The 12448-nt window shown below is 46.5% G+C and overlaps 1 protein-coding gene across 4 annotated transcripts; it reads left to right on the top strand.

The window, feature by feature from the left end:
• Window positions 1–989: 989 nt before the first annotated feature.
• On the top strand, window positions 990–9445 carry GJB1 (gap junction protein beta 1). Of its 4 annotated transcripts, none has more exons than XM_081278310.1 (2): window positions 990–1022; window positions 7965–9445. In XM_081278310.1, exon 2 carries the CDS (start codon window positions 7981–7983, stop codon window positions 8830–8832), a length of 852 nt encoding a protein of 283 aa, XP_081134436.1. In that variant the 5' UTR covers window positions 990–1022; window positions 7965–7980; the 3' UTR covers window positions 8833–9445. The 4 variants fall into 4 exon arrangements, with proteins under 4 accessions (XP_081134436.1, XP_081134438.1, XP_081134437.1 ...); XM_081278312.1 differs by lacking the exon at window positions 990–1022 and adding an exon at window positions 1345–1365; XM_081278311.1 differs by lacking the exon at window positions 990–1022 and adding an exon at window positions 3252–3300.
• The last annotated feature ends 3003 nt before the right edge of the window (window positions 9446–12448 follow it).

The raw sequence follows: 12448 nt of genomic DNA, 5'->3' as shown, positions 1-12448 counted from the left end.
ATCCCCAGCCCTTTATTTTTTTTTAATATTTATTTTTTAGTTGTAGTTGGACACAATACCTTTATTTATTTATTTTTATGTGGTGCTGAGGATCGAACTCAGGGCCCTGCACTTGCTAGGCAAGCGCTCTACTGCTGAGCCACAACCCCAGCCCCTGACTTCGCTTATTTCTTCACTGCCATTCAGGTCACAGGATTAGTAGGGTCTTCAGGAAAGCCCTCCATGGTGGAGACCTTGAAAAAAGACTGATCCCTCAGTTAAGGGTTGACATTCTCTGTTTACCTAAATGATTGCCAAGATTTGTTGCTTGTACGTGATACTTTGCAGTTCAACTGCTTTGGCCCTAAGAGTAGAAGACAATTTCTGAGGAGGTCTTAGGGTTCTGGGATGTGATTACAAATACTTTGGTCTGTCCTCAGCCACTCAGTACATGGACAATAGGCAGGTAGTCAAAAGCACCCTGATATTGTGATATGGGTGGGAAGCACTGCTATCCCCCACCTTGACCTTAGTTGCCATCACTCATGTCTTTTTCCTCCCATTGTCATTTAGTTTTAGAGGCTGGCAAGTGGAAGGGATGATACCCAGCATAGGAACTTGGCAACTTGCTCACACAATGGGTGAATCTACCTAAGGCCTGGAGGTGGGAAAAGGCTAAGGGATGTTGAGGAACCCAGGTCCAGCTCAGTCTCCCAGACAGGCCAGGCCTGGGCACATGACTGATAATGATGCCTCCCTCCCTGTGGGATAGGGCAATAACTTCAAGCAATATGATCTATCACTCCAAACCCATTGGGAACTCAGGGAATCAATCTTGTTTAATAATTGTGTGTGGGAGGAGGTGGGGCTGGTTAATGTTTTTCTGGTTCCTCTTGGGCCGTGGGCCATTTCTGGCTCTGGCCCTGGGCTCATTGTCCCTCCCCCTGGGCTGGGCTGACAGTGCCTAGTGGTATAGGGCAGACAGGCCTGCAGACATTCCCTGAGAAAGGGCGGCAGCAGCCAGGTGTGGCAGTGTCGGGGAGGTGAGCAGGCTGGGGACTGAGGGAGGTGGTCCTGGGACTGAGGGCTGGTGTGGCAGCTGTGGGGGCAGAAGTGGGGCTGGGGAGACACCTGGATCTTGCCTTCTCTGGACCTCAGCACTCAGCCACTTAGGTCCCTTCTATGCTTTCCTCTGAGCTGAGCTGAGCTGAGGTTCCTCCTGCCAGGTGCCAGGCTTGCTTAGCTTCTCTCTGCAGCTTCCAACTCTTATCCTCTTTCAAGGCTCAAAGTTGCTTTTCCTCTCACCTTTTTTTTTTCCCTCAGACAAATATTCTTCTCACCCCCATAGGGTCAGATTCCCAGGAAGACAGACTCGAGTGACACAAGGTAGCCAAGTTTGTTCCTCTGTGACATTTTCTCCCACGCAGGGACAGGGTTCAGTGGGACAATTGGGCAATGCCAGATGCTGTTTTCCTTCCCAGAATACCAGGCAAACCAGGCATGCTCCCAACACAGGGGTGAAGGTGGATGAATAAATGTACTGAGTGGTCCACAGAGGGCCAGTCAAAGGGGCTGAGGATTTGAGAGCGTGTGTTTCCATTTTCTTAAGGGAGGCAGGCAGACTCAAGCTGAGCCTGGGGTAACTGATGGTTTGGGGATCTAAAGGAGGGATGGCTCTCTAACTGTTTAAAAGTTGTTCCAGCTGTTGGGAATGGCACAGCCGAATGCATGGGCTTAAAAAATGAGATGGAGAGAGGAGAATTTAGACAAGAGAAGTTTTAGTGGACTGAAGTGTAGATGAGGATGTAGCATAACAATATGGAAAGGACCCAGGCTTGGGTGAGGGGCTAATAGGATTTCCAATGAGTTCCAGCTCTTGTTTACCAGCTGTGTGATAAGTTATTTCACTTCTTTGAGTTGCCTTTACCTCATCTGTGGATTGAAGACAACAGCTTATGGCTCACAGGGTTGTTGTAAGAATGAGAGTTCATGATCATACAGTTTCTAACACATAGTAGGTATTCCATAAATGGTGGCTGTTATAATAAGCTCAAATAGAGAGCAACAGGAAGTGGGTGGGGCGATGAAGGAGTAATTGGGGATAGTTCAAACAGTGATAAAGGAGTTGACATTAGTAGTTTTATAAAAAGACCACAACAGGGAAAGGGAAAGGGAAAAATGTAATGAACCAGACTGGATGTGACCAAGACTGGCCACAGCATATTGTATGGCAGGGTGGAAAGCTATGTCCCATGACTAAAATTCTGTAGAACCACAGGGTGGAGGCAGGGAAGATAAGCATGGAAAGAGAAAGAGCTGGAGGAGTTTGGCCTTAACCCTGTCAAACTAATGAAGGCAGACAGAAATTCAGAGAGAAATCTCAAGGCAAGTCCCATGTCCCCTTGTGACCACAGGCTGCCTGTAAAATGGGGGAGGGAGCATGGATTCTGAGAATGAATGTAAGCCCATCCAGCCCAGCTCAACTCCTCTTCCCCAACCCCCCAAATCACAAGCATTTCCCTGTAGTTGGAAGAAAGAGGTGGGGGGCAAGAAACAGACACAGACTTAACGAATGTGTTGTGTGCATGTGTGTGCACATGCGTGCACATGCCAGAATGCACAGGAAGGAGCAGAGTTTTTTGAGATGTAAGCCTGGTTGTAGTTAGAATCCAAACTCCCTAAAAGAGAAGTCACCAATAGCAGTGCTATGTACAAAGGCTATGAGGTCAAAGAAAAATAAATTTTGGAACTTGATTCTACCACTTGGCAGCAGTGCAATTGCCATTGAGGCAAGTTACTCTGAGTGTCAACTTCCTGGTTTGAAAAATGAGGATAATATTACAGGCTTGTTGTAAGGACTAAGCACAATCTCCTGATTTGGGGCTGTTCCTGAGTTCTGGGGCAAACCTGAAGCCTGACAAGGCCCCAAAAGCCCTTCTTAATTAAACATGGGAGCAAAACACGCCTGGAGCAGAGCATATCAATACCTGGACTTTAACCCAAAGTTGGGAAAACAGTTTGGATTTCAAAATCAGGTCACTCCCCTAGATGTTTTTTAAATGCAACCCTTGAGTATTGATGTTGACATAGGGATCAGTTCACTTTCCAACTGGGAAAGCAAAAATTGAAATCCCAGTGCCCACACAAGGGTTCTTAGGGGCCCTGAAGGGAGTTACTGGCTATGTCACAGAGAGTTTAGGACGATAAGAGGCAGAAAACTACAAGAACCTAAAGACTCAAGGGTGGCCAGGATATCTGAGGGGCAGAGAGACGAGAACAGCTAAGATTCACTTTGGAGTTGGAGAAAATAGCCCAGGAAAGGTAAGCAAGAGAAAAATATACCAAAATTGGGAGGCAATGGGAAATTCCAAGAAGAAAGGAGAAAAAAAAGTGGTGTCAATTGATAGGAAAGGAGAGAAGAAGTAAAAGGAGAATGAAAACACAGGCCAGTTTTGAATAGCCCTGTTCCTTAAAAAAAAAAAATACATGGAGAGCTGGGGATGTAGCTCAGTAGTAGAGCACTTGCCTAGCGTACAAAAGGTCCTGGGTTCAAGCCTCAATACAAAAAAAAAAAAAAAAAAAATTAAAAATTAATACCCATGGAGCCAGGCACAGAGGTGCATGCTTATAATCCCAGCTACTTGAAAGGCTGTGCAGGAGGATTACATGTTTGAGGTTTGCCTTAGCAATTTAGCAAGACCCCTGTCTCAAAATAAAAAAGGGCTGGGGAAGTAGCTTAGTGATAGAGTGCTCTGGGTTCACTCTTCAGTACTGGGGGAAAAGTACCCACAGACCTCTATTGGGGAGACTGAGGCAGAAGGACTGTAAGTTTGAGACCAGCCTAGACAACTTAGAGAGACCCTGTCTCAAAATAAAAAGTAAGGGTTGGGGTTGCAGCTCAGTGGTACAGCACTTGCCTAGCACATATGAGGCACTGGGTTCGCTTCTCAGCACCACATATAAAATAAAATAAAGGTCCACTGACAACTAAAAATTGTTTTTTAAAAAAATAAAAATAAAAAGCAAAAGGTCTGGGGGCTGGGGATGTGGCTCAAGCGGTAGCGCGCTTGCCTGGCATGCGTGCAGCCCGGGTTCAATCCTCAGCACCACATACCAACAAAGATGTTGTGTCCGCCGAGAACTAAAAAATAAATATTAAAAAAAAAAAAAGCAAAAGGTCTAAAAGTATAGCTCCATTGTAAGAGTGGCCCTGGGTACAATTCCCAGTACCAAAAAATAGACACACACACACACACACACACACACACACACACACCCCTCCATGGAAAGAAAGTTGTAAATCTATCCAAGTCAGTGGAGTTTATGGAAAAGAATATGGGTTTGGAGTCATTTTGACCTGGCTCAAATCCCAGCTCTGTCACTTGCTGACTGCATGACCTCTAGGCAAGTCCCTTCACTTTTCTTTGCCTCAGTTTCTTCCTCTGTGACAGAGGATAAAAGCAATATCCTACCTTAGGGTGTTGTTCTGAGAATTACATGAAAGAGTATAGTGCATGGTCCTGGCATACAACAGGTGCTCAGTAAATGGTTATTCTTAACAATTCTCCTTCACCACCTGTATTAAGAATCCATACGTTTTCAATCCTCAGCACCACATAAAAATAAGTAAATAAATAAAATAAAGTTATCGTGTTCACCTACAACTAAAAAAAAAGAATTAAAAGGGCTGGGGATGTGGCTCAAGTGGTAGCATGCTCGCCTGGCATATGCGGAGCGCTGGGTTAGATCCTCAGCACCACATAAAATAAAATAAAGATGTTGTGCCCACCGAAAACTGAAAAATAAATATTTTTTAAAAGAATTTTAAAAAGGAATCCATATGTTAAAAAAAAAAAAAAAAGCTGGGTGTGGTGGCAAACACCTGTAATTCCAGCAGCTCCGGAGGCTGAGGCAGCAGGATCCCAAGTTCAAATACAGCCTCAGCAGTCAGCAATTTAGTGAAGCCCTAAGCAATTTAGTGAAACTGTTTCAAAATAAAAAGGACTGGGGATGTGGCTAGTAGCAAAGTACTCCTAGGTTCAATCCCCTGTACTAAAAAAAAAAAAAGAAGAAGAAGAAGAAAGAAAAAGGAAAAGAAAGTAAAGAAAAAAAAAAAAAGAATCCATATAGGCCACACTTCTGTAATTCCAGCAACTCGGGAGATAAGGCAGGAGGATAGCAATTGGAGAATAGCCTGGACAGCTTAGCAAGACCCTGTCTCAAAAAATAAAAAGGGCTGAGGATGTATTTTTTTTAAAAGAGAGTGAGAATTTTTTAATATTTATTTTTATTTTTTAGTTTTTTTCGGCGGACACAACATCTCTGTTTGTATGTGGTGCTGAGGATCGAACCTGGGCATACGCATGCCGCTTGAGCCACATCCCCAGCCCTGAGGGTGTATCTTAGTGGTAGAGAGCCTCTGGGTTCAACTGCCCACCCCCTCAAAATTCGAATAAATCTCACTGCCTGAAGCATTTTTTTTTAAAGCTAACTGAGGTAACTTCTGCAGCAGCTTTGCCTCCAGAATCCCAGACTTGGGAGAAAGGACACCCTTGCCCATGCATCCCCAAACTGGTTTAGGCACTGAGCACAAATTCACCAAGGCTTTATTTTTTCAGCTAAATGAAGAAACGTTGTTGTTTAGAGAAAGACCATATGTCCTGTGGACTGTGCCTTCTTCCCCCAGTTTCATAGATCCCATTCCTCAACTTTTCCAGTTGCTGTTACCCTGCCCTTTCCCTCTATGACAGAGAGGACCACCCAGAAGTGAATAGAGGGCTTCTTCCACCGCCACTATTCCTTCTGTGGAGCCTGCATTAGAGGCAGGAAATGCCCTGCATTTCCTCTGGTCTAGGCCTGCAAATATTCCTCACATTCATTCCCCTGCTTCTAGCACAATCTCTTTGCAACATAATGGCAGAAGCAGTGGGAGGTGGGGAGAGGCCTTCTTTGCCTGCCTAAGGGATGGAGGAGAATTTCCTCTTCTGAGCAACTGGCAAGATCCTGAAAGGGAGGTTACAATTCACACTTGACTTTGGGGGCAGGGCAGCAACGGAGCTGGAGCTGTCTGTAAGTCAACAACAACATCTGGGAGGAAAAGGAGAAATCTTGGCAGACCAATTAGCCCCCCTAGACGACATTGTTTTCTCTTCCTGAGAAACCCATGAGATCACCAACTGTGAAACCTGACCTGGACTAAGAACTTTGTAGGTCATTTCATTGAGCCTTGCTGTCACCCTGGATATTAACCCCATTAATAGATGAGCAAGCAAGCTGTGATAAATTCAGTAGCTAGCTCAAGGTCATATTAGGAGAAGACCTAAGATTCAAATCTAAAGCTCTGAATCTTGCCTATTCCATCTCCTAGCTTGCTGTTTGATTGGAGACCTTTTGCTTTCTTTTCCTGGCTTGTCCTTGCCATGTGCCCACCTGCCTAGCTCCTCTAGGGATTCCCTTTTCCATAACTCAAGGAGGGATAGGAGGAGGGATAGTGAAGTTTGCTCCATGATACTTGAGTTGGAATGTGCTTACAGGTGGAAGGCTTCCATGTTTTTTTGTTTTTGTTTTTGTTTTTTTGTTTTGGGGTGCCTTTTTTTTTTTTTTACCCCAGGTGACATTAGATGTTTCTTTCTTTTCCTCTTCTTTTTCTTTTTTTGTAACAAGGATTGAATCCAGGGGTGCTTAACCACTGAGCCACATTCAAGCCCTTTTTAAAATATATATATTTTTTTTAAATTCTGAGACAAGGTCTTACTAAGTTTCTTAGTGTCTCACTTAGTTGCTGAGGCTGGCCTTGAACTTGTAGTTTTCCTACCTCGGCCTCCCTAGTGTCTAGGATTACAGGCATACACTAACAAGCCCTACTTTTCTTCTTTTAAATGGCTAGCTTTTTTTTTTTTTTTTTTTTTTTTTTGCACCATCTGCAAAAGCATTAGGAGTCTATTGTGGAAAAATATACACCTCTGCTTTCAGACACTTTTGTTTCATCCTACCCTCCCACTTCTTAGGTGTCTGAACTTGAGTGAGTTATTTAACTGAGTTTTAGCTTCCTCATCAGGAAAATGGGTTAACAGGCTTGCTAAATGGTTCGAAAGAAAGAACGTGTGGGAAAATGCTTAGCACAGTTCCGGACAAGATAGACTCCTCCCTTTACTTCCTTCTAGCTCACCCATACCCTGCAGGGGATCTAAGCCTAAGAAAAATCCTGTAGACCCTATGTTTCTGATAGACCATGGGGGAGGGCCCAGAGCATCTTGGTCCCCTGGGATCACCTTGTACATGCACCTGTCTGTGTTCCATCTCCCCACCATGGCCATTCTTCTGGTGGGGCCATGGGGTGGGTGCGGCGATGGACCGGGCGGGCACAGAACAGGTGGGTGCAGGCTGGGTGTCCGGCGCTGGGACACAAGTGCTCTGTGTGTAGGGTGGGCGGAAGTCAGAACGTTTGATCTGAATTCTAAAGGGCGTTGTTCAGAGCCCCACAAAGGTCCCATTGTGCAGACACTGGGTATAAAGCAGCATATGACTCCCCAGCACCGGGCAGCGATGAATTGGGACGCAGGCGCGGACCCAGGGACCACTCCCCCTACACAGACATGAGACCATAGGGGACCTGTCTGGGTGGCCTCAGGGATAGGCGCTCCCCAAGGTAATGGCTTTGTTGGTTTTGCCCCAGGTTGGGAGTTAAGGAGCCGGGGGATGGGGAGCCAGAGGGGATGGCTGATAGCAGAACAAAATGGGCCTGATGAAGAAAGGGACTAGAGATGAAAGAATGTTGGATAAATGTGAAGAGGGGGGGATGGGGCTTAGGGAAGTCAAGTCAAGTGAGTGAGGAGGAGATGCTGGCATGGGAGATGAGGTGAAGTGGAAAGCTGTGAAAGTCTTTCCTTTCCTGCCACTGGCTCTTGGAAGAGGTGGGGGTGGTCGCCCAGTTTCCTGCCCCAGTTTTCTGACAGTTTGTTTCACTCACACCTCATGTCTTGCAGGTGTGAATGAGGCAGGATGAACTGGACAGGTTTGTACACGTTGCTCAGTGGTGTGAACCGGCATTCCACTGCCATTGGCCGAGTATGGCTGTCGGTCATCTTCATCTTCAGAATCATGGTGCTGGTGGTAGCTGCAGAGAGTGTGTGGGGTGATGAGAAGTCTTCCTTCATCTGCAACACCCTTCAGCCTGGCTGCAACAGCGTCTGCTACGACCACTTTTTCCCCATTTCCCACGTGCGTCTGTGGTCCCTGCAGCTCATCTTAGTTTCCACCCCAGCTCTCCTTGTGGCCATGCACGTGGCTCATCAGCAGCACATAGAGAAGAAAATGTTGCGACTTGAGGGCCACGGGGACCCCCTACATCTGGAAGAGGTGAAGAGGCACAAGGTTCACATCTCAGGGACACTGTGGTGGACCTATGTCATCAGTGTGGTGTTCCGGCTGCTGTTTGAGGCCGTCTTTATGTATGTATTCTATCTGCTCTACCCCGGCTATGCCATGGTGCGGCTGGTCAAGTGTGAGGCCTACCCTTGCCCCAACACAGTGGACTGCTTCGTGTCCCGCCCCACTGAGAAAACCGTCTTCACTGTCTTCATGCTAGCTGCCTCTGGCATCTGCATCATCCTCAACGTGGCGGAGGTGGTGTACCTCATCATCCGGGCCTGTGCCCGCCGAGCCCAGCGCCGCTCCAATCCACCTTCCCGTAAGGGCTCAGGTTTTGGCCACCGCCTCTCACCTGAATATAAGCAGAATGAGATCAACAAGCTGCTGAGCGAGCAGGATGGCTCTCTGAAAGACATACTGCGCCGCAGCCCTGGCACTGGGGCCGGGCTAGCTGAGAAGAGTGACCGCTGCTCGGCCTGCTGATGCCACATACCAGGCAACCTCCCATCCTGTTCCCCATCCTTCCCTGGGCCTGCTCCTCCTTCTCCCCTGCCAGTGCACAGGCCTCTGCCTGCTAGGGATTACTCCATCCAAACCTTCTTCCTTCCCTCCCTACTGCCCTTCCTCCCAGGGCCTTCTGTCTGGAGAGCTGTAGGAGTGGGGAGAATGAGGCCACCACTATGCCAGTGCTCAAGGTTACCAGGGGTGTGGGTAGCTCTTGTTGCCTGTACCTTTCCCCTCTTCCCTCTCTCTCTTCCTGGGATCACTGGGGACAAGAGATGGGATGCTCTGACAGTATCTCCAATTCTGAAACTAATCTTAACCCTGTGCTGTCAGATCCCCTATTTCTGGAGTCACATCAATGGGGAGGGATGTGGGCAAGCAGAGTGGAGGAGGGGTGCTGTGGATATGTGGGTGGAGAAGGGAGGGTAGCAAGCACGAGAAAAGGAGGAACAGTGCTTGCCAGCTGGCCACAAAAAGAAGACGTGTCTGGGGGTAATGGAGTTAGGAAAGGAGAAGCAGGCAGATAAGTTGCAGTGGGAGTCAGTCAGGGCTGCCCGTGTCTCTAGTCCCCAAGGCCTTTCTCTGCCTGAAATGTTACACATTAAACAGGATTTTACAGTAAATGAAGAAGTGGCTGTGTGTTGAAGTTCTTTCTTCCATAACCTCTGACCTCCCCCTGGATGAGCTGGCCTTGGCTGGCTTTTTGCTGATCAAGAAAGGAAAGGTCAAAAGAAAGAGTGATTTGAAGCTGTAAATGAGGAACTACCACCGTGCTCCTGGCCCCAGCAAAGCCAGATCCTGAGCCATTCTTTCCTGCTTTTTGTTGTTCTTGTTGGTTTTTCTTTCTTCCTTCTTTCCTTCCTTCCTTCCTTTCTTTTTGTTTTCTTGGTGGTTGTTGTTTTCATTTTTAACAACTTTATTGGGGTCTAATTCACATACCTCTTTCCTGTGATTTTAAAAAATTAAAATGACACTTCCCTCTAGAGACACAGGAAATGATAGAGAAATTGAGTGAATGAGACCAAAAGGCACAGAGACAGAGACAGTCTGAAACAGGCACGCAGTCCCTGGGTATCTTGCAGAGGTCCCTTCCCCCACACTCCTGGGAAAGCTGTTCCCTTACTCCCTATAAATTTAGCATTCCTTGGAAACCAGTGCCCCACAATCTGCTGATCAGGAATACAATGACTCTGGCCCCTTTCCTCTGGATATAGCCCTTAATTTCATCCTCCTCCTCAGTTTCCTTCTCCCAACTGATTTCTGAATTGACCACCCCTCTGCTATCCCAGAGATGCCTCCACCATAGTTCACACATACCATAGAGGCAGTCTCCTCACAAGCATCACCCCTCCCCCTGTCAGCTGCATAGGAAAAGCCCCAGCCTGGGACTCAACAAAGTCAGGTTCAAGTTCTCCTCCTGTCACTTACTAGCAAAACATTCCCTTCCCCAAGCCTGTTTCTTTGTGAGCAAACGTTTTATCCTAGCACATCTCTAAGCTCTCTTCGACACTCTGTGCTTCTGGGGTTCCTAAAAGACTTCCCCAGTCTCACAGTGCTTTCCCCATCTCAGAATCACTGTCTTCACAAGCGGACCCTCAGAGTAAAATTTCCCCCACAGCAAGTTTCACTCCTCAGTTTTGCTACCTCCTTGATAGAGCAAGTATTTGCCACTCCCTCTCTGAATATGTGGACTCCACATGGGAAGTATATCAGAAAAGTAGAGAAAAATCAGGGTGATCTCATCAGAATTGTTCTCCCTCTCAAAATAATTCTTCCCCTTCAGAAAGAAAGCATGGAAGGTTTACTCCTTGGAGGAGATCTCTCATTTAGAAAAGAGAGTGTAAGTATTTTTTTTCCCACCACACTTAGCAACCCCTGAGAGAGAGCTTCTCCTCTCTTAAAAGAAAAACACTTCTTGCCTGCAAGAAATTTCATTTCTCCTTAGGAATTGACATTGCACCCTGTCAGAAGAGAGGTCCCCACTCATGGTGACAGAGATTCCTTTTCTTATGGAAAGACATCTTCATTCACAATGCAACTCAGCAAACACAGAGCATTTCCTCTCTGCCCAAAAGGCCATCAAGAGAATGATTTTCTCTTTAAAATCCCATCCAGGTCCAAGAGGGAACCTTGAGCCCTCCTGACAATGAGAAATGTGAAACCCCTTATCACCTCAGAAATCTACCTTGTCTTCAAAAGATTCTATCAACTCCCGTAGGGAAAAGGTTCCAATTCCAGATCAGGCTTTCCTCTCCAGGGGGCAGTGGTGGGACAATAAAGCTATTGGGTTGGTTGTTAACAGCCTGAGGGAGAACATGTGATTCTTGTATCCTCTGCACCAGGTGGGAGCAGCATTCCTTAGGGAATGTCTGAATGCAAGGTTTCATGAAAATAGGGGTGAAGGGCAGGCGGACCCAGGACTGACTTTTTTTTTTTGGTGAGGTTGGGGGAAGGGTTGCCAGGGATTGAATCCAGAAGTGCTCTACCACTGAGCCACATCTGAAACCTTTTATTTTATTTTTCATTTTGAGACAGACTCTCGCTAAGTTTCCCAGGCTGAGCTCAAACTTGTGATCCTCCTGCTTCAGTCTCCCAGATAGCTGGAATTACCAGCATGTGCCCCCATGCTCAGCCATGGACTGACCTGTCACAAGAGTATAAGGAAGAGATGCTGAAGCAAGTGGGGCTAGGGTGGGGAAGAAGGCATTGGAATTAGGAGACCTGGCTTTCCATTGATAAGCTCTATCCCCTCAGACACATTATACTCACTTGATCCAGGGCTCAGTTTCTTCATCTGCAACATAGCATTAATAATAACAGCAACAGAGTTTTTTGTGAGAATCAAACAAGATGTATTTCAAAGCTGGTTATAACTATAAAGTAAGGTAAGATACTCTTATAAGCACTAAGACCATGGCCTTGAGGCATAACTAGAACTCTCTATGAGCCAGAAAAGAGCAAGGCTGGTTCAACTAGGCTGAAACTAGTGCAAAGAACTTGGATTGGCTCTGTTAGGAAGCAGATAGAAGTCCAAACATCAAAGTCCAAGAGATGTTGCAAACTTGAACATAACACATTGAAGGGTCAATATTCAAGGGGTCTGATCTGGGAACCGAAAAGCCCTAGGAACAAGAGGTTCTTGCAGTCTCTCATGGTTGTGGTGCTTTTAGGAACATCTACAGCCATTTAGAGGTGTTTGTGTAAAAACATCAGGAGCAGGGAGAAAAGAGAGTCAGCTTGTGGATGAAGAGGCTGGCTGAACGAGGAGAGTAGTCAAGGCCCCGGCTGAGTTGAGATTTCAGAGCAAGCTGCAGTATCCATAGAGAATTGGCATGGCAACCACAAACTGGTTCAGATGCTCAATCAGATAGCTTGGTTGTACACAGTGGGGGATAGAGAGGAATGCTCACTCCTTTTACTGATTCCACAATACTAAAATGCCAGACCCAACCTGTGATAGAAAAGGAACTCTACAATTCTACCAAGCCAGGTTCCCTTCAATTCCCAAATGAGGCCAGGCCAAACCTACAGGGACAGGTGGAGAAAGGATGGAGATATTCCAGGGAAGGAAAATAAAACAGGCAGAAAATACACA

Source organism: Spermophilus citellus (genome assembly GCF_964194105.1).
Source record: "Spermophilus citellus genome assembly, chromosome: X".
Lineage (NCBI taxonomy): Eukaryota > Metazoa > Chordata > Mammalia > Rodentia > Sciuridae > Spermophilus > Spermophilus citellus.
Note: the sequence above shows the minus strand (reverse complement) of the source record. Positions and strands in the feature narration are given on the sequence as shown.

What these genes read in the sequence shown, in the direction of transcription:
- GJB1 (XM_081278310.1), top strand. Translation starts at nt 7,981, where the DNA reads ATGAACTGGACAGGTTTGTACACGTTGCTCAGTGGTGTGAACCGGCAT.